General features: G+C 38.4%; 2 protein-coding genes across 6 annotated transcripts in view; one reads left to right on the plus strand and one right to left on the minus strand.

Moving 5' to 3' along the window:
• Positions 1–11,482: 11,482 nt before the first annotated feature.
• On the minus strand, positions 11,483–19,737 carry flad1 (flavin adenine dinucleotide synthetase 1). Of its 4 annotated transcripts, none has more exons than XM_028012688.1 (12): positions 19,399–19,737; positions 19,173–19,210; positions 18,557–18,647; positions 17,544–17,712; positions 16,741–17,118; positions 15,512–15,625; positions 15,155–15,422; positions 14,141–14,288; positions 13,770–13,868; positions 13,086–13,275; positions 11,913–11,986; positions 11,483–11,814 (listed from the first exon to the last, which is right to left on the minus strand). In XM_028012688.1, the coding sequence occupies exons 3-12, from the start codon at positions 18,562–18,564 to the stop codon at positions 11,679–11,681; spliced, it is 1,584 nt and encodes a 527-aa protein (XP_027868489.1). In that variant the 5' UTR covers positions 18,565–18,647; positions 19,173–19,210; positions 19,399–19,737; the 3' UTR covers positions 11,483–11,678. The 4 variants fall into 4 exon arrangements, with proteins under 4 accessions (XP_027868489.1, XP_027868488.1, XP_027868490.1 ...); XM_028012687.1 differs by having other exon boundaries at positions 19,303–19,737; XM_028012689.1 differs by lacking the exon at positions 19,173–19,210.
• Positions 19,738–20,785: 1,048 nt separating this feature from the next.
• shc1 (SHC (Src homology 2 domain containing) transforming protein 1) overlaps positions 20,786–22,497 on the plus strand; it is a 30,306-nt gene continuing 28,594 nt past the window's right edge. For both annotated transcript variants that reach the window (XM_028011338.1, XM_028011357.1), the window contains exon 1: positions 20,786–21,041. The gene's annotated coding sequence lies outside the window, so the exon portion shown is untranslated. The remainder of the gene's footprint in view (positions 21,042–22,497) is intronic.

Here is a 22,497-nt window from a genome sequence, read left to right on the forward strand (position 1 = left end):
AAGAATGAAGTGTTGTAAGCAAATAAATTATATAACTTTACAGTCATGGAGGAAGTTTAGTAGTTGAACCATATGCTTCTGCCAGACTGATGTTCTAATTTTAGAGAACTTTCTAAAGTTACTATTCCCCCATTTTTTAACAAATACTGTAGTCTTTTCAAAGGTTTCAGCATGATGTGGTCAGAAAAATTACTTATGGGTGGAACCAGTTAGAGAAGATGTTAAAACTTAAGCTCCACCAGTCTCTCCAGTTCACCAGTCCGTGAGCGTCTTCAGTCGTCATCCCTGCTTTCATCTGCAGGTTTCCAAACGAAATCACATTTTGCATCAGGAAGTGGAGACGGATCACAGTTTAAAATGTCCCGTTCTTGGTGTTACTGCTCTGTAGTTCATCTCTCGGGACGTAGAGCTTATTTCTTAAGGTTGAAAATGTAGAAACTGTCCGGAGGAAGAGATTTATTACTGCAAGAGTCTGCATGGAGCATTGAGATGTATAGACTTAGCTGTGAATTCCTTATTATCATGCAAATTTTCAATGCTAGGTTCAGAGATTACAAATCTCCGAAATCACAGAAATGTCACATCTTGTGCAATTTCTGAGTGTATGGTCTCAGTACTTTGTAATATCATGCAGAAGAGAGTAAAAGTGTGACGATGCAAATTCTGAGGCAAAACAAAAAAAAGTTCAGCTGTGATGTTTTTTCAAATATTCTCCATTTTTATTCTATTAGCTATAGAATGAAAGTATCATTATGACCATCAGCGCTGACTAATAATTACACCATGCTACTTCTTATACATAGTTACATGAATGGATGACAACATCACTATGCTGCAAATACGTTTTTTTCCCCTTTTGTTTATTTTGTTTCATTTTGTTCATATGAAAAATTCTGATCAAAGATTGCTGCAAACTTGAAAATGAATTCATGTCAGGAATGAAGCCACTGTAATTTTAAAAATTAGACTTTCAGCTGCTTCCATTCACTGTCAATATGTTTTATGTAAACACAGCAGGCCTTATTAAGTTCATCTGCATCAGCACAACAGCACTTTGAATTGGAGAACAAATTACTTCTGCCTCAACATCAACAGAATTTGAATTTTTGTCACAAGCAGTCATTTACCTTTGTGATGAGTTGCAGTCAGACTGGGCTCATCTTTGAGCACATTTAGCTAAAGAGGGTGCTAATCTTTTAGATTTCTAGCCTTCTGCTCTATAACCCCCTTTCTCCTGACATTCACCATTTCTCTGAGCAAATTTACAAATACATTTTTGCATCATGAACTCAATTTTGAGCTGGAGACTTTTCACTACCTTTTTCTTGGGTGGATATTTGTGTCATCCATTGATGTTAGACTTTGGCTAATTTTGACCAACTAACTTGAGTTTATTTCAGCTGCAGATATTTGCTTTTGGTTTATAGATGGCTTGTCACACACCATATTTATCATATTCCATCTCTTTTGGATTTTATTTTTATTAGATGACCTCTTTTATAATAAACTTTTGCTATTTCTAAGTCAGAGTTGGCACCCTATTTTGTGCTCCAGTGGGTCTGTTCATGTTAAAATCTTTTGGCATCTTCAAACCTGCCAGACTTCAAACTCTCATGCAGCCTATAGGTATCCCTAAGTAACTCATTAAAGCTTGTGAGGCAGGTCGGGGAAAAAATGGTTGAGAAAATGACAGGGGATGTGAAAATTAAACTAATTCATGTCTACAAAGTGAAGGAAGGGCTGCTAAAAATAGGTATCACGGTGCTTCTGACTAACGTTTCCCACTGCCTGACATGTCTTCATGAGAAAAGGTTTGAAAGAGGAATGTGGAGGTCAGAGTGAAACTCTAAACTTTTTGGTAAAATCTATGTAGAAGAAACCATGAAAATATTTAGAAGACATGAATATATTTTTGCATCGGAAACCATACTTTTTAAAAATGTGCTAACCACTGCTTAGCTCTCATAAAAAGACTCCAAACCTGAAGTGAAATGCATAGACGGGGGTATAAAAACGCATCTATAAATAACAGAAAGGTTTTTGGGAGTTGTTTTCTCATACCTGAGTACATAAAGCTAAAATGGCAGCAGTCATAAAATCAAAATTTTTAAGCATATGCTCTCTGGTTCAAAATTTTACTAAACACTATGTGTGATGGAAGCCTAACACTCTGAGCACAGCATTGTGACTGTGAAATATGGTGGTGGTAGCATCATGTTTTGGAGATATTTTTCTCTCAGCAGGGACAGAGAATGGATGATGCTAAACAGGACAATTCTGAAAGAGAGACTGTGAAAGACAAGAGGCTGAAGCCGAACAGCCAAAGGTGCAATGGAATAATTTAGACCAAAAACTCGTGTTAGAATGACCTAGTCAACGCCCAGGTCTATATTGAATCTGTGAAAATGCAAAAAAGAACAAAAGAAACATACACAAAAATATTTGGACCTGTAGTTCCTGTAAAAGTTTGCTCTAAAATGGGACAAGATGTGAATAAAGTTCAAGGGGTATGACAACTTTTACAACGTCAACTTGTTATATCAGTTTACATATATAAAAACACAGAACAAAGTTGCAGGGATGTGACTATTAAATCGTTATGCCGAAGGCACCAGCTAATTAAAAACACTATTGAAACCAATTATTTCGCTTTTGTAATCAAAGATTCAAAATGTCAGCAGGAAAGCATTAAATTTAGATTTGTGTAATCTATTCACAGAGGAATCTGACACTTATATCCATTAAATGGATTACATCATGCCCAGTGAGACAGAAAATTGTTGTTGAAGTATAATAAAGGGAACTTGACCTTAATCACACTGGGTTTGACCCCTGTCCTTATTAGTAAGATCAGACTGACACTCATCTTGAGAAAAGCACACAATTACCAGGGAGCCCTGATTGTTATTGTAACAATTATCTCACTTTTCTCTCTGTGTTTAGGCCACTTTCAGCTTGAATATAAGCTGTGGAGATTTTTGCTATGGATCAAAAGGTAAGTTCCGCAGGGCAGCATTAGAAAGAAGGGATGCAAAAGCAACAGATAAAAAAAAATGTACCTCATCTGTTTTCTGTTATTTTTATGATGACCAAGGGAGAATTGGAGCCCCCCTGCTTGATGCTCAAAATTAAGAGACTGTAGGTTAGATGCTTTGCGCAGAACTGCACTGCATTTTTATTTTGCCCCAGAATCTCATTTTGCTTCCTGTATTTTGAATGGCTTGGTGGCAGGAGAAAGAGGGGCATGCCCTGGGTGCCATAAATGCACAAACTGCTGCTGCCTAGACTTCACAGAATGTCAAGTTGCAATATCTTTAGTATTTCTGTTCTGCTGTGCAAATAAATGGAGAGATAGGTGTTTACAAATGAATGTTTTGTTTAAAAAATCAGATTTTCAAAACTTACAATTTTAATAAACTTGTAGAAAGCTGCAGTTGATTTTTTATGATATATATTTTTTACTGTAGTAAACAAATTATCACAAATAAGAAACTATTTGGAAGTTTTTATTGCACAAAGGTTTTAAACAACTTCCAGTTTCTTAATATAGCTTTTTTTTTTTAGCAATCTTTTAACTGATGTGAAGCAGGAGTGTTTTGCTTAAAATACATTTATAAGAAATTATTTTTATATTTGTATATTGGTAGTGTGTGTTACTGTTTTACCATTGCAGAACTTGGATAGCTTGCTATAGTTAATGGAACTGTGAATCCTGCTTTATAGCAGAAGGTCATGCAGGAGAATATCTGTCAATTAGGTTATGACCTTAAATGCCAGCACACAGATATATAGCAGGAAAATGATCCCAAAGCACATCATCTGGTTCCCACCTGAAGGGTTAAAAAAGGAAGAAAAAAAATCAAAAAACAAAATTAAGGTTAAGGAATGGGTCTTGTCAAACTCTGCACTTAAATGAGGTTGCGATGCTACAGCATGACTTTATAGGAGCTATTTATGCTCAAAAGTTCTCAAATGTCGCAGAATTAAAACAATTCTGCAAAGAAAATTGGTATAAAATGTTTCTACTGCAATATAAAAGGCTCATAGGCAGTTATTGCAAACACTTGACTGCTGTTGTTAGCAACTGCATCTGCAAGGGGGCAAGAACTTTTTCACAGTACTAGGAAAATGTCTCTAGAGAATAATCAGCTTAGAAAATTAAAGTAGAGATGACTGAAATGTTTCAGTTACATTCAGTTAATGCGATTTTTTACAATCATTTCTTAACGTGGGGTCTAATTTACACACTAAATGTACTGAAATTATAAGTTGTATAATTGCTTCTGTTTGAGTTTTTCGGATTGATATCTTGACGTTGTTTCAAAGACAATCAAGTATTTTCTTGTTCACATCCATTATTTTCTCAATATGTGCAGCGAGCTGCCTGGTCACAGTCATTTTTCTACTAATAGAAGAACAAGATAGGCCTATCATCTCCAGGTAAATAGATAGAAGTATTATTTTCTTTCCAGACATGGAATAATTTTAATGGTGTTCTAAATTGGTGTATAAATGAATGGAAGGTTTTACAGAGTGTTAAAAATCCAGTTTTAATCTAACAAAATAAAAAATAAAAATCAGGATTCAGCAGACAGTGGCAAGACTTTGTGGTGTAAGGCATCTTTGATCCTTCTGACACTCCACCCCATGTTTAAGTTATGCTTGTTGAGTGCAAATGTGCTCCAGCTGACTTGAGCAGAGCAGATATTTTTCTCATCAGGTTTGCAGCACGCAGGCTGAAGCTTCACAGACCCTGGCCCTTTGCACCGAAGTTCGTCTGCAGAATGAAAGGCATTTCTGAATGCATCCCGTAGGGGTGTGGGCGTGTGTGGGGGTGAGGGGGTGTGGATATGAGCAGGGGGTCCTGCGTTTGTGTACTGGCCCGAGAGCTGTGACAAACTCAGGATTATGAGCCGAGGCTTTTATTTGAACGCACCAAAACCTGGCACAAATGAGCCAAGTCAGTCACACTTCACATTGCAGAAAGCAAAGCTGCCTCTGTTCCTTACATCCCTTCCTCCCAATCCTTCCCCTTTTCTTTCTCTCTCTCTCACTTTTATCCACTTTTAATGTGCAAAACTTTGATAGTGAACATCCTATTTCCTGTGTTCTGGTCTGTTGGCTTTACATGCAGATGGGTTGCTAATTTGCATAGACTCAAAGGTCTCCCTTTTCTCCTGATGCTTTCTGACAACGCGGCGTCTTTTCATCCTCGGTGTTAAGCATCACTCCTGGGACATCGCCTGAATTGCTGTCTCATGGTGCTTCAAGTCTCGTTTTACACCGCAGAAGCTCCCGAGGAATTGGATTAAGGACACATTCCTTCAGAGAAAAGCTTCACAGTCAGCGGCATCTGATGGATAGTTCGCTCTGATATCAAAGCTCGTCGCATGTTTTTGGCACAAAGTCATGCCAAGTGCAATTTTAAGTCATGCTGTGTCCATATCACAGGAGCTGTTAGCTCTGTGGAGTCTTTTATAAAAGTCAGTCCCGCCTGGGAGGAATATAGAGAGAAAGTCTGAGGTTTACAGAGACTGCAGCAAGATTAGCTCTTTGTCCTCACAGCACCTTAAGTGGCTGCTTTTACCACACGTCCACCTACCGACCTAAAGCCCATCTTCGGAGAACCAATTAGATCAAAAAATGATATTTTTATTCCAATGTGTTCCAGCTTTTCCTTCTAGACCATCAGAATTTTAGAAAAATATTTATTTGCTCTTCTTTTTTATACATATATAAAAAGGGGATATTAAACTGTTTTTAATTTTTTATAAGTACAAAAATAAAGAATCATGTTTTTTGTTTTGTTTTTGTTGTTCCCTTTACTGTGGATAGAGGTACTTATCTGTAGTGTACAATATCTGTACTTTTTCTTTTTCAAAAGACTTCCATGGAGACCCTTTGGAGGAGCTGCAGAGATCCAAAGCACAGGTGGGAGAACTAATAGTTGCATATTCCATATGACCTTTGTGAAAGAGTAGCTAAAATAATATCGTTAGAAGTCACGTAAAGAAGGTATTTTCAGCCCTGATCCTTAAGGCCCACTGTCCTGCTTGTTTTTGGTGTTTTCCTTCTGTGACCCACCTGACATTTTTTTAAGTGTCCTGTCAGACAGTGTGGTACTCAGAACTGCTGTCTGAGTGTCAAGGTGAGGCCCAGCAGATTTACTTTCACAAGCAGAGCATCATGGCATAAGCCATGATGCTTCACTTGATATATTGAAACTATTAGAAATTGCTTTGGGTTTATTTCAAATGTACTGGACATAGAGAGAAATAAGAAAGGAGAAAAGAAAGGGAGAAAAGAGGGGGGAATTGTTAGAGGGGAAGAAGGAGATGGGAAGAAGCATAAAGAAAACACAAGTCAACAGCCAAGACGACTGCCTCTAGATCTGCAGAAAGAGTAAAAGAAAAAAAAAAGTAGACAGGAAACAACCACCTGACCTAAATAAATGGGTGATAGTTCGGTTTCTGTACCACTTGATAAGGAGGTAATGCAATCATTTGATTCAGGTGTGCTGGAGTAAAGACACATCTAAGTATGAATGAACAGAGTTGAGAATCACTAATGTAGAGGTGCAGAGATGTGGAAAAATGTGCTCTGGTCAAATTTGAACTTTTTAACCTACTTCCAAAACAATATGTGTGGCTGACATGACATGGTGACGGCAGAATCATGCTGTGGGAGTTCTTTTATGCAGCAGGACAGGGACGCTGCTCAGAGCTGATGGGAAAACCAATATTAACCACTGTTCCTGTGTTTCAGGAATTTTGCAGCCAATGGACAAATCCTACAGAAAACTTGTAGTTGTCACATGTGAACAGATTACTAAAAAGCATTAGCTGTCATCTCAAGTTTACTTGTTGATGTCACTTATCCGAGTGGGGGGATGTTTCTTATTTGAAAAAAGCAGTTTGCTACTAACTGCGTTCAGTGATTTTCCACAGACAAATGTTCATCAAAAATGCACCTGTATGTGATGGAATCTTTGCCTGAATCTTGAATCACCCAGTTGCCTTTTAAAGGCAAAGATGTCACTATCTGTTGGGTCCAAATTGAGGTCTAGATAATAGTTGTTCCATCATTGCTTATGCTTGTTAAAATGTTAAACAGAAACATTTGTGGCCCTTGACGGGTTGTTAATGATTTGCACAGCTGAATATCTCAAGCAAGAAGACTGTACTGCTGCTTTATCTGACAGATACATCACTGACTAAACATAAGATATAATCTGCAGCTTATTGTCATGAAAAATATTTTTTTGCAATGACTTAATTTTAGGTGAAATCTCATGTTATCAAAATTAATTTTGTATCCAAGGTCCTGCATGAAGGTGCTTAGTGCATTAATACCGTTTCTTTACTGATTTGTGCAGGGAAGCATGTCAAATTCCATGAGTTTAACATGAGATTTTGCTTAAAAACTCAAATTCTCCCATCATTAGTTTGCTGTACTTAAGATTAGACCTGAAATGCTTTAAATAAGTTGTGCCAATCTGATCTTCTACACATCATGAAATCAATTTAATGTTCTTTTGAATATATTTTTTGGATTATTCAAAACATTTTTGCTCATGATTACATTCAAACTTATGCTTTTTATGGACTTTTCGATTTGACAACGTAGCGCTGGTTCTCTCTGATATTTACCCTACAAAACATCTCTGCATTACTCTGCTGCACAATGTCATTACATGCAAATTGGTCGAACCAGTTCTCATTATCGCTTAAGCACACTCCCTATTCGCTTGTTTATGTCCTACTCCAGTGATTTGTTCTCAGGTGAATTTTGATTTTCTCTAATGAAGGAGGATGTCTGATGACAAACTGGTGATGGATGGAAAATGACCGCAGTGGACTGCTGGGAGGAAGAGAAGAGAGGCTGCAGAGTGGAAGGTCGTGCAAGCACAACAGAGAAAGAGCATATTTCAGATTAATCAATTCTGACAAAAACTAAACAAATATGTTGTTCTCCTTGTATGTTATTCTAGTACTCAGTCATGCAAACTGCATCTGATTTTAAGTAAAAGAATAAGCACAGTTTTCTGATAGTAATGACCAGATGAATTTTCAGTTTCCATAATTATCAAACATCACTTCACTTGTTTGAGCTTTCACAGGTAAAGCAATCCATTCAGGTATCAGAACCCACCAGGCATGCTCTCATATTCCAGAAATGTCTTTCTGTGGAAATTTTATGCCATCTGCTAAATCAGCCAATTACGTGCCAGGTGGCAGTAATGAAGCAGAAATCACCTCTTTATTTAAATGGAGCTGGGCCACACTGCAGAGTCCACTGTTTTAGAGTCTCATGCAGCAGCAACAAGCTCACAAAAGAGGTCAGAAAAGTGTAATAATGGAAAAGGGGAAGAAGTGAGCAGCCCCTGATGGAAACATGGTCCTAAAACTAGAGAGGCTAATTAAAGAATACAAGCTAATGGAAACATGTTCAAATGAATCTTTTCAATGAAGGAAGTCTTCCATATATACTTTCATACTGTAAAATAGCTGACATCATCTTTTATGTAGAAATCATGATCTAAAACATACAGAATTATGGAGTGAAAGGAAAAGAAGTCAACATCATGGAGGCTATGAGTATTTTCACACCTGATAGTCTGGCACACTCTGTTCAGTTGGGGGCCAAGATTGCAACATTCGTCACATTTTCAGAACTGTAGTTCGCATTCACAATACACTGTGTCAAACAACACAGGCTAACTGAAAAACCTGTTCCCCTACTGCAGGGGAACAGGTTTGGTGCAGCACCTGTGGTGGCACTGCACCAAAAACTGCTGAAGGAATTGACACAAAAACCTCTGAAGAAGACATAAAGCGCAAGTACTTGTTCTGTAAATGTAAACAAAAATGGAGCAAGCATTATTACATAGTCACCCACTCACCACTTCTGTCAGAGTTTTGATTCTCTGTGGAGCCGGGGTGGATGGCGGTGGAGGCTTTGGTAGGACTCCACAACATGTTGCGGACTGCTCTTGGGTCAAGTGCCAAGAATAACATCTAGCAGCATCATACCAAAGAAGCTTCACATCTCCTGAATTTCCACTTGTCTTTAGCATGTCACGTATTTTGATGTATTGATGGCGAAGTCTTTTTACCTTGGTAAAAAGACTTCTGTGCAACTGTACAACTGACACTGTGCAACTGTACGAGGGAATCCCAATGCCTCCATTTTCACACTAATTAGTTTAAAAACCTTGTTGTTTTTGTGAGTGGTTACAAGTAGCTGCGATATATTTTCTTCTGACCATATTTGTATGAGGGGCCTTTACCTCCTCTTCCCTCCACGTCAGACCACGAGCCATTTGTTTTTCGCTAATGGTGGAAACGCGCATTTATTATGTTTGCATTGACCCAGAATGCCCTGCGCTGTAGTCCATTTCCTGCTTTTGGAACAGTCTCTAGTCAGGTTGCATTCAGAAATGTTTTCAACTGTGCAAGAGTTCAATTCCACCGGATCGAGACTTAGGTTATTAGACGGATCAGAGTTCACATTTTTAGTCTGTTTTGAAATTCAAATTTGTATTGTCACCTCTCAAGCAAATCTGACTTACAGTCTTGAGTCTCTGATTCAAGACTAATTCTAGGCTGGTGTGAATGCACCCTAATGGACACGGTCGAGGTCAGAGGTCAGAGTTAAAGCTGTGGAGAGATTTCAAGCAGGGTTAGGTGATACAACCAGATACCAAACTCTGAACATCTCACAGAGAACTATTAAGTCGAGTGAAAATGGAAGGGGTTAAGTACAAATTGCAAATGTCATTCATAATGCCAGAGGAGGTGCACAGATCCACAGCTCAGGTAAGAAAATATATTGACAAAACGATTGTATGTGGCCTTGTCCAGTTTATCATCCTGTTTCATTCCCACATAGAGTGGAAGCAGCATCATGCTGGGGGTAAGATTTTTTCTTAGAATAACATATAATAGACTTTATTAGTCCCCAAGGTGGAAATGGCATGTTTGCTGACAAGCTACTACTTAAGTATTAGTAAATACAAATATAGCCAAAAGCAACATCAAATTTATAAAAAAATATATACACACATAAGGGTGAAATTTTAAGTAATTTAAATATGACTAAATATGAAGTATAAAAAATAAGAATACAAATAGAAATATATTAATCTATAAATGAGTCCAGGTTTTTTCTTAATCTAGAGGTAATAAACTATTTTTCTATATTTGCATAGCATTTTCACAATATCAATAGTATCTATTTATATAGATACTCCACAGCTTTAACTCTGACCTCTGACCTCGACTTTATATTGTACACTCCATCAAATAAAATTTAACACACTTTATGAACAAGTTCAGTGGTTTCTTACTTGGAATGTTTTAAAAAAGCTAAAGTGGGCACAAAAAATTTGCTCTTTGTAAAGGTTGCTGAATTGTGATTTAGACCAAGGCATTTATGTGTTCAACTGAAATGACCTAGTCAAAGTAGAGACCAAAATCCAGTCAAGAACCATTGATGCTCACAGAGGTTTTCCATCCTACCTGAATGAACTTGAGCTATTTTAAGAAGAATGGGTAAAAACAGTAACTAGATGTGCCAGCTGGTAGAGGCACAACCAATTTAATTCCAGTAAATGTACTCACATTGTTAATTTCTACACTGTAACCAAGTTTGGTTGTAACAAACACAATGGAAGTCTAATACTACATCATTTTTCAGCCACACGAATCATTTCAGGCAATGTCCCGGCGTGTTTGTCGCACCACCACAAGCCACCCCATGACATTTGTGCTGTGATTATGAAGCCCCTGTTTATTGCCTCTTATATTACTGTTATTATTAATAAATCAAGCAGGTCCGTGAAGTCAGGACAGAAAGTCAGAAGGGTTATAGGGGGAAAGAGAGAGAAGGACCGACCTAAAAGTGGTAATTGCCGGTGTAACAGTGTGTGCAGCCCCGCGGTGGCCTCGTAAGCGACCCGCTTTATTAGATCGGCCGGTATCGATCGTCGCTGCGCCGCGTTGACTAATCTCCAGGCGGAGCAGAGAGAGAGAGTGGATCGATGAGCCTGGATTCAATCATGTCTGGAAACAGAGAAGGTAATTTATTGTAATCACGGCTGGCTAAATTGGAAAACGTGAGAACAACGCGCCCGTGAGGTCCGCCTGAAGAACTACAACATGTGAGGAGGGAGCGGGGGCATCCTGGAGGGACGCTCGGTTAAACACGCAGCAGCTGGCCCGTCTCTGGATATAAAACACAGATTATTATGAGCCTGCTGGGTGACCTTCAGCTCTGTGTCCATGCTGCTGCACACACAGTGTCTTAAAACCTGATTTTCCTCACCTTTTCACATTATTCACAAATGCACTCCGATAACAGCTGTCTGTCTGAGCAGATTATTTGATTTAGAAACAAGACAAATGGATCAATGAATAAAACACCCTGCTGGGGTGCTCTGGATATCCTGCAGATCTGTGTGAAATATGACAAAGGCCAAAAAGACACATGAACTGATGTTTTATTCAGCAGCTTCAAAAAGACATTACTGTATTACACACTTTCTGTTCAGTCACATAAACATTTCTAATGTTTTCTAATAGTCATAAAATCCAAAATGCTGTATATGAGAATATTGTGAATGTTAATCAGACATCTGAATAATTACAGTAATAAAACAACTAAGAACAGGGACGATTTCAGGCACGGGAGTTTCGTTCCTCTTCTTCATTCTCCAGGAGGTAGGCTGGCTTGTAGCGCGTCACCCCCCTCTCGTCCACCACCTGGAGGGCCTTGTTTCGGTAGGAGTTGTCCATACTGCCGAGTGATGTATACCTGCAGATGGACAAAAAAAGTTATGGGGGAAGACAAAAAATAACTCGGAAATGTTGCTCAAACCTGAAAAACCAAGAAGAAATAAGAGATATCGCTACCCTTTATCATACAGGATACAGTAGGGCACGTGTAACGTCCTCAAGAATGACCAGATGTCATGATATGTCCAGTCCTGTAGAGTGAAGGAGACATTTGATTAAACATCCAACTTGATTATGCTGCTTTAGTCTATGGGAAACCATCTTCTAAATTGGTTTTAATTATTTCAGTAATACTTGGGATCGGAAACTCATTTTGGCAATGGAAACATTTTTCATACTCTTATTTTTTTGTTCCACACTTAACCAGACCTGGAAAATCTGGTTTCAGACTTTTCTAGAAAATATACGGAGAAAACTTCAAACTCATATTCTAAGCTCACACAGGACACACAAATGTTGATTGTGTTAATTATTTTTATTTTTCTTCAGCTGCACAGTGTTGCCTTGCAGCAAGAAGATCCTGGGTTTGATTTCCGGCCTGGGGTTTTTCTGCATGGAGTTTGCTTGTTCTCCTTGTGCACATGTGGGTTCTCTCCGGGTACTCTGGCTTCCTCCCACAGTCCAAAAACATGACTGTTAGGTTGATTTGTCTCTCTAAATCCTCCCTAGGTGTGTGTGTGTGTGTGTGTGTGCATGGTTGTTTGTTCTGTCTGTCTCTGTGTTGCCCTGCGACAGACTGGCGACGTATTCATTCTAGACTCTTATTCTGACTTGGAAAGTGAAATCTAATTTCATGCTTTCCAAACGTAGGACCTGTGGTAACGAGCACTGGGAATTGCAAACCTTAACAAGATAAACTTCTGCATTAATATTGTGGGACTCAACGTTTAAACACTATTGGAACATATTTGTATAAAGAAACATAATAGTTTCTATCAAACTATTTAATTTGTCTTTAAATATTTAGGTTATTCCTGTAAAGACAGAAGAAAAGCTACAACTACTCTGCATGAGCTGGAACAAAACTGAAAACTTGGATGCTAAATAATGGTTCACCACTAAGTGCCTTTTTTATGACTGAAGTAATAAAACTAACCTCCTTGAGGGAAGAGAATTCTTTCTTTGTTTCTTTCTTTTGCTCATGGAAAATAAAATAATTACTTTTAAAAACACAAGGACACTTTTGTGCAACAGGCTGTGTTATGACTGTACAAAAAAATAAGTAAATAAAAATACAAATGTACAATGAATAGAAATTAAACAGCTGGAATTGACATGAACATGGCTTACCAGTAGCGGGTTGACTCTCATGTATTCCGGCCAGCCAGGATCAGTGGGGCACATCGGTGTGAGGGTGTGGGAATAGGGGTCACTTCTCCTGGTTCCCATCAGGACGGCTTTCAGCTCCGGCCTTTTGTCATGCAGCTCGTTAAGAGCCTGCCGGATACTTCCCTCCACCGAGATCAACTCTAGGTCATATCTGTAATAGACTGATATAAATATTTGGACCAGAAGCACTGCTTGTCCAAATACACTGCGCCTTCACATTCTGTCACATTACTACCAAAATCTTTAATGTATTTTATTAGGGATTTTCAGTAGAGCATTATGAAGTGGAGGGACTCCAATATGTGCTGTAAATCCTTTTAGGTTCTGGCTGTAAGTTTGGTGTTCAGTGTTAAGGTGAATTTTCAGCCCATCCACCACTCTTTAGTATTCATACTTAAATTAAACTGCACTCTGGTGGACTCCGGTTACTAATTAGGAGACTGTATTTTGTTCATGTGTATTAGAGTAAAAGGGGATGAATATGAAAAACAAATCCAAACAACATAAAATAAAAGCTGCCATTTTAACATCACAACACGTGAAAAAGTTCAGCGGACATGAATTGTGCAGCAAAGCACTTTAAAATCTGCAAAAGGGTAAAAATGGAAATTGCCCCAGAGAGAATGGACTAATCTGCCGACTCACTTTTTTGTTGTGCCTTGGAGGAATCGCTCCATCTCTGGGAATGGGGAAACGTTACGGATGTACAGAGCTTTAACCTTGTCTTTCCCGTCTGGATACCGCCTGAGAGTGGAAGGAAGAGAGAAATCGGACATTAAAGATAAACATCAGGACGACAACGAAAGATTAGATAAGACAATCTGTCAAATACAGTCAAGAATGTAAAAAAAAATAACCCCGTAAAAAGATTTTCTGTCTCGAAGCTTATCTGAGTCTTTTTAGATCAGTGGTGCTATTATGTTGTTCATTTTAATTCTCCCCTCTGTCTTTCCTCTCTCAGGTGATGTGTATTTTAAAAAAAACCTCCTCCTTTTGCTCCTTTCCTTTTCAGTTACCGTTTCAGTGTAGAGTAGTATAGATGGAGCAGAGCTGTGCAGTCTTTGCCTCCATTGAAGCCAACGCAGACCTGCTCAGTTGCATACTGATCCAGTGCCGTCTCTATTGTTTTCAGTGCACACTTCACTTTCTCGCCCAACGCTGTGCCTGAGGAAAGAACTCCACGGTGAGATTATGGTTCATAATCAAAAGTAAATAGGCATAAGTCATTCATAATTCCTAAAGCTAACTGCAGGTTGTTTAACTTACTTTATCATTTGGTTTCATAGAATATAATTTTTGTAATAATCCACTATTACATTCTTAATATTTTTTTCTTCATTTACTGGTCTCTAAACATCTAGCCTGTTGCTATGCAGATGTGCACAAATATGTTGCCTCTGGTAAAAATAAATCTGAAAAATCCAACCTTTAATTTGAGAACATTTATTAGGAAGGGGAAAAAAAGTAATCACAGATCATTTCAAATAATTGTGGCACATTTATTGGTACAGCTAAAAATGTATATAAAATGAAAGTAATGGAAGTATTTGTATTCGTAGCTTACTTTATTTACCATAATTTCTATTAACTTTTAAATTCTCCAGGTAAGTCTGGGCCAGAACTAAAGATTACCATTTGGAAAGTAAATGTATTTAACATTAGATTTTTCCCCCAATCTTTCAATGAGATTTTGTTAGTACTATAAACGTTGTATGTATTTTAAGGTATTTTTCACCTGTGCACATCTGCACATTTAAAAAATGATAATAAGCATGAATCCATCCATCCATTTTCTGTACACCCTTGTCCCTAGTGGGGTCGGGAGGTGCTGGTGCCTATCTCCAGTGAATGTTTCAGGCGAGAGGCGGGGTCACCCTGGACAGGTCGCCAGTCTGTCGCAGGGCTAAGCATGAATTATATATACTAATAATAGACATAAATGCAAAAAAGTAAAATAGTGATACAGGTGTTAAACATTTAAAGTGCTAAAGCTATTGTCCTTCTCTGGACTTTAGCTTTGCAGGCCTCACCACTGTTGGCCAGTCTGTAGACCTCTGCAGGAGCAATAGTCACTGGGTCTTTGATTAAGGACACAACACTTCCTTTGGGCAGCTGGTCAACCAGTTGAGCTCGAGCTTTGTCCACCTCCTCCTGGCTGCCCGAGTCCAGGACCAGTCTGACTTTGCAATAATTACTCAACCATTCGGGGTAAGAACCAAGAGCCACCCTTCGGCCCCAACTGGCCTGCAGTTTGGTGAGCACGGGCGCAATCTCTGTTTCATCTGCATCTACAAACACCTGAAATGGGCACATTTAGTCAGTTCAGTCGCAGGGAAACACCAGGTTTCCTTTTTTTTTTGTAATTAACAGCTGTGAGGTGATGTTACCTCGCGAGAGTGGAATGTGGTTCCTGAACTAGCAAAGAGGTGCTCCAGCCCTGTGAAGGCCAACTCCATGAAAGACGGGGTCCCTGGAAACACGTACACATTACGCACACTGACCTGTAAAAAGACGAGCAAAATGTTATAAGGAAAAATACTTGCGGCAATGGCTGCAACTAATTTAGAGTCAAAAGGTACATTTAAAACCAAATATACATATTTATAATTATGATTATTCTCAGTCCAATTTTAAAAGCAATTTCTGGAGAGTTATAATGCAAAATAACTTCTGCCTCTCCAGCAACAACCTGTTGCCTTACTTTCTTCTGTTAAAGATATTTCCTTAAAAGATATTTTAGTGCTGACAGAGCTGGCAGGCTGTCTCCCTGGAAACAGGATTATGCAAAAAATCTCTGACTGCACACAGTTTAGATGCAGAGTTTATCATTTCAAATTCAAGACTTTTTCCAGACTTAAGTTTTTTAAAAATTCACTCACTTTTTTTAAGAACATTTTTTAACCAACCTATATCTTAGTGTCATCTATTTATGAAGCATTTAAAGTTTGTACTTAAAATATATATTTTAGAAAATGGGTTATGGAAACATTAATATTATACTAAGGCTTTATTTCTATATGTAACCTAAATGCTTTTTAAATCAATGGCTTCAGTGCCTAACTAATGCAGCCAATTTTGGTGGAGCTTTATGTTTGATAGCACAAATCACTTCACTAACATACTCCAGGAGGATGTAGTGTAAAACAGAGGATGAATGTGGGGAAAGATACCCGAATACCCACTGTAAAGTACAGTGGAGGATGTGGAGTGCTGTGTGCTACTCTTTCAACAATCCAAGGAACATTGTAAGAGTGCAGACCATGACGAACTCCACACTAGGTCTTTCAGCAGGAAAATGTTTTCAAAACATATGATCAGCACAGAAATTGTTCACAAGACACATCTGGGGTTGTGGTGATCTCAACCCTGGACCTACAAGACCAAATATCTGTGAGAGAAGAATAAGAAAAGAGAGCAGGAACGAGTCCCCAGGACTCTGGATAATCTATAAACGCTGAGCAAAGAGGGAAAGACAAAGATCTCTCTCTACATGCTCCAATTTCGTAAAATCTTACAGGAGAAGACCAGGTGATATTCTACTGATACTAATCATTTAGAGCTGTGTTTTCTTCATTTGATTGTTATGATGTTATTTTTTTATTCTGAGCTCACTTACCACTGGGTAGCGCTGCCGTTTTCCAGTCTGAGGGTCGATCCCATAGTTAAGTTTAGCTGACCGAGGCACCATAGCTAGCTTCATGGCCGGGCTGTCTGTGTCCGTCACTCCAAAGTATTCTTCAACCAGCTGGGTGAGATCAGGATGGGGATACACCTCCTCCTGGAATGCTGCAGCAATGCTTTCAAAGGTGATATCATCATGAGTGGGGCCCACACCTCCTGATGTTATAAGGTGGGTGTACTGAGAGGAGAGGACGACAACCTCCTTAGCTATGACCTCATGCATATCCGGTATGACCGTTATGCGCTGCACTGACACTCCGAGTCTTCTGAGAGCTCGAGTTAGGAAGGTGCTGTTGGTGTCCACTGTGTGACCCTGAAAGAGACGCATAAGTTAGTTCCCAACCCAACTTCGACAACAAATTCAAGGACTTTTCAAAAAAAAAAAAAAAAAAAAAAAGGAAGTCCCGTCTGATGAAATTCAAGGAACCCCAGTAGGACTGTCTGGAGGGTCAGCCCTGACATTGACTGAATCAAAGACTTCATGTTTAAATCATTATTGTTTCAAGTCGTGGCAGGCTCGTCGTTTTAAGACAAAGCATCACTGGCTCATCAAACAAGTTTTACAAGGTTTTCTCAGAGTTATGACAAGCCAACAGTGCAGAGGTTGACAGAGTTTATGTTTAGAATATCAAGTACATCAAAGCCTATAGATTTATTCAGGGAAAACATCCAAAACATGTCAAAAATGTTACTCTCAATTGTGTAAACCCTAAAAAAAAAAAAAAAAAAAAAAACTACCTTGAGTATCTCATCTCCTATGATAAGAATGGCGGCTGTAGGAGCGTCAGCGCTGACTGCAGAGGATGAACTGGCGCCCTGGCTGTTAGTGGACATGGTTGCTTTGCTGAGCTGTGCTGCCAGTCTCCTCACACGCACCACTGCTCTGTTCAGACCAGGTAGTGAAAAGCTAAGAAGGACAGAGCAAAAATACAGAAGAAGGTATGGGAATATCGACATTAAATAAAGCTAAAAAACTTGTCGGGTCAACTAAAATTAATGAGGAAAAATATATGATGTACAGTGCCATCCAAAGATATTCAGACCTCTTCAACATCTCAAAACGTTGTCACAAAATTTACGTTTATTTTACCGGGATTTTATGGGATGGAACAGCAATAATAGTTGAAAGAAAATCATACATTAATTTTGTATTTCTGATACTATAATATACGACAAAGTGAGATATGGGTATTCAGACCCCTTTACTCTAATGCATCTAAATAAAATCTAGTGCAGAAAACTACTTTTAGAAGTCACCTTCTTAGTAAACAGAGTCTACCTGTGTATTAATTTCCAGTGGTTCTGTGAAGGACTCAGAAATTTGTTGCAGAACATTACCGAACAAATAGCATCATGAAGACCAAGCAGCAAAAAGGAAAGGTCAGTGACAAAACACTTGAGAAGCAGAAATACATTATAAAACAATATCCCAAGCTTTGAAAATATAACAGAGTGCTGCTCAATTTATTATAAAGAGGCCTGTGGTAACTCTGGAGGAGCTGCAGAGGACTACAGCTCAGCTGTGATTATCCGTCCACTGGTATACATTCCACAAATTTGTCCTTCACGGAAGAGTAGCAAGAAAGCTGTAAGAAATTCCTGATGGGAGTTAAAATGTAAAAAGGGATTATGAATACTTTTGCAAGGCACTGCATGTCATCTCAATGTACACTTTACCAAGCTGTCCATAAGTACTAATACTTTATAATAATCACACGGTGACCCCATTGATGTAAGAAAATTATGCTTACATCAACATGGATCCACATGGAGCATCTAAAATTATTCCAATGAAGCTCAGGCCCTCTTGTTCTTCATAAATTGTCACCTGCTAAGGAGTATCTTGGTGGAAAGATTTTAATAGAGAATAGCAAAGAGAGAAAAAACACAAGGAAGAAAAAAGCAAGACATATTGTGATTAAGGGAGGCATTTCAGCTGCACAGAAGAAATGCTGCAAAGCATCACAGATCTACAGTCAAAGAATAGATTTTCACTTAATCAAATATTTATCTTCTGTCTGTGTCAAAGCATATTTCCTGAATCTTGTTGTAAAACATTATGTGTTATTTTTAATTTTTCATGTAAAACTGTTGTAAAGAAACTGATGCTAATATCCAGTGAATGGATGCTTCACTGGATATTAGCCTGCATCTTTATCGCATATACTTCAGTTATTTTCGCAATGACTTAACCAACAATAATTTCATGATTTAGATCAACAATTAACAAACAATTAAAAAACTTGTTCTTGCAGTATCTTTGAAATCAAGAATGCACTTGAACTAACGCATACAGTTTAGTTTAGCTATAAACTACCACAGTCTTAAAATCAACAGTTTCGTAGTTTAATCACAAATCTGAGTTACCTGAGATAAGCCTCACTGTTAGATGACTAATTCACCTCCTGTAAGTAGAACAAACAGCAAGCAATAAGTACGCTAACATGCTGTTTTAACACATGTATTTAACTGCCTTTCAACAATGAACTCTACTTACATCCATTAGTTAATTCCAGAGGCACGCTCGCTGCAGTTTTGTTAGGATTTAACAGTTACAACGCTGAAATTAACATTTAAAATCTAGGGAACTTACCCCTGAACATGACATGTCCTTCTTACGTACGTATCCTTACAGTTGTGACGACATGTCGTTCAAGTGAAAGCGACCAATCACAATCAGGAAAGCGTCACTTGACAAGCTATCATTATTATGGAGGCGTGCTTTAGCAGTTAGCAATTTCCTGTACGCGGAAACCGTTGTTTTGCTTCAACTAATACATCCTATAAATAGAATGCTATTAAACTCAATAAACATCTAAATTACCGGTATCCAGGCACGTCGAGCGCCTACTTTCTCCGTCATAACGGATACGAGAGAATGCTATAAAATGCTACAGATGCTAAATGCTGCACCCGCTTCTTCTCTTGAGTTCTAAATGAGTTCTTCACCATGTGCGCCCCCAGTGGCGAAAAAAGTCAGGACTGAACCATCTTATCAAACCTTTCTCGCCCTAAAGTCTTAATATTTGGACCTGCAGTCGTAAACCTTAATTTTATAAATAATAAAATGAAAATCATAAAATCATAAGTACACGATGGTGGTACATACATTTTATCATATAAAAATATTTAAAAAGAGCAAGAAGTTCCAAAATAACTTCATAAAACCATAAGTACATTATTTGTTACATAAATCATGTACTGGTTATACTGGGGCATTAATGAATATTAGGACAGTTAAGGGAAATTTACTAGTGTTACTATATGTTTTTTTTTTTTTTTTGTCAGTAGCTAAACAGGCATCAATATCACATGAATAAAACATATTTTTTTATATAAAACAATTGATATAAAAACACATTGAAAATCAAGTGAAACACATAAGCAAAATAATTTATTTAAAATGAATAAAATGCTTGAGGAAAATACGTTGAGGCACTGTTTCAATCTGGATGGTTAACTGGTCTCTCCAAATTGTCCTGTGTATCTCTATAATGCACTGTGATGACCTGGTGACCTGTCCATGGTGCACCCTGCATCTTGCCAAATGAGTGCCAGGAAAAGTGGGTATAGACAAATAATGGATGGATGACAAGCATTTATACTAAAACCGCCAATGCTCATTTTTAAAGGAACTGTAAAGGGTTTCCTTAGCAGATGCATTGATGCTGCTATATTAAACTTTTAACTTGTTTTTAGTTCACGAAACTGAACGAAAACGGAAGGAAAAACGTAAAGTAGGGAACAGAAATCGTCCAACTGTTCAAGTAAAACAACGTTTGGCTTCTATTTCTATTTTACGCAACCTGCAGACTGGTCCAGGACCAGGTGCAACGAAGCAGCCAAACACACACAGACACACACACACACACACACACACACACACACACACACACACACGCACACACACATACACACAGGAACCGCGGCCAGATGACGTTGCCATTTGTTCGCGGAAGTGGCTTCTGTCGTGACTGTTGAGGGGGGGGGGCGTTGCTGAAGGGGGGAGGAAAAAGGAAAGGCAGGGGAAAGAAGAAGGAGAAGAAGAAGCTGACAAAGAAGAAAAAGAAGTTTAGGATAACCTTTTCTGAAGTTAAAGTAACTTAGAAGTAGTGTGTCGACATAAAACCCTCTCGACGCTGCGCGCTGTTTACATGACTTTAAGCTCAAGTTTGTGCAGCAACAGCAGGCTGTGAGGCAGGAGGAGCAGCTGCGGAAAGGGGAGGAAGAGAGCTGGTAAGTTTCTCGTTAAAAGTTTAACTGACCGCACTCTTTTTGGGTCACGGCTCGGACGCTGTGAGTCAAGCTCTCGCATTTTTCATGCATGCGAAAAGTTTCTGGGACACTTTAGAGTCTGTAATGTGCGCTGAGAAATGCTTTTGTATTGGTGCTTTTCGAACAGTGTAGTATGTTCACACATCGGACCAAAATGTTTAACTTCAGGTGTTTGACAACGCTGTATAGAAGAAAGTGGGCAGCTATTTTATTCCTAAATGGATACATGAGAGCAGGACTCAGTAAACGATCTTCAACCTACTGCTTGTAGTTACTGCAAAAAAGTGCTATGCCATTAAGACAGCTGAAGCCTTTTGTTATCTTACTGTAAAAACTCTTTTAATGAGAAATAATCGGAAAAGAATAATTTGCACATTGTATATTGAATGTTGTTAGACGTAATCCCTGAGAACAGCAATCTGCAAAACTTTATTTAACATGTAAACAATACAGAGTACAGTATATAGAATTTGTGAAAAAAAAATCAAATTGTTTTTTAATCTCACCCACTTTCATTTAGTTATCAAACTGTTTAGCGAATATTATTGTACAAAATCTGATGGTGTAAAAACTTTGACTGGAATTTTCACTTGCTTTCACCTGATTTACAGATTTCTCCCATCTTAGTTCCCCTTGCCCCCACATCTAATTATGTTGTAACATTTCCCTAGAGGAGATTTATGGATGCAGTGAAAGAGCACATGAAGTTAGTTGGTGAGTTTAGATGCAGAGGATAGGACAAAATGGAGACAAATGGCTTGCCCTGGTGACCCCTGAAAGGAAAAGCAGAAGAAGTATTATGCATTCAGTTTAATATGAAACAAAGCTAACATGTGTAAATACAAAAAGCAGATTGCTGTAGCTGTTTCCATGTTAAGCCATACACTAATGCCAACTAATGATATGAGATGAGTTTGGTTTCGCCCGCAACAGCTGGTGCTTATTACTGCCAGAACTATAGAATCAATGAATAATGTAAATAGAACCTGCCCGACAACATGAAGTGGACTAAAAGTTCTCAAAAAGCAAAACACAATGCCCTGATGTAATATTCAAGTTACTGAACCACATCAATTTAGAAAGATTTAAAAAGCCGTTTTAAGGTTTTGGTACCGGTACTTATATGAACAGTACTAAGAGCTGCTTTACACAAATAGAGAAACTATGGAACAGCGGTGAACCTTCGAATAAGTAGTCAGTGAACCAAAATCTACTCACTCCAGTTTATGTCAATGTTCACGATTCAACAGAGACAAAGAGGCTGGTCAAAAATATTTTTATTTGGAAAGATCAAATAAAACCTCTCGCTTCACTAAATGCTTTTGGGTTGCAAGATATTTTAATATTTTTGTGTAATAATCATGATTCCAGCAATCCCCATGACCTTTACTATTTTGGGCAACATGATCTGCATCTG

Source organism: Xiphophorus couchianus, chromosome 3 (genome assembly GCF_001444195.1).
Source record: "Xiphophorus couchianus chromosome 3, X_couchianus-1.0, whole genome shotgun sequence".
Taxonomy (NCBI): Eukaryota; Metazoa; Chordata; class Actinopteri; order Cyprinodontiformes; family Poeciliidae; genus Xiphophorus; species Xiphophorus couchianus.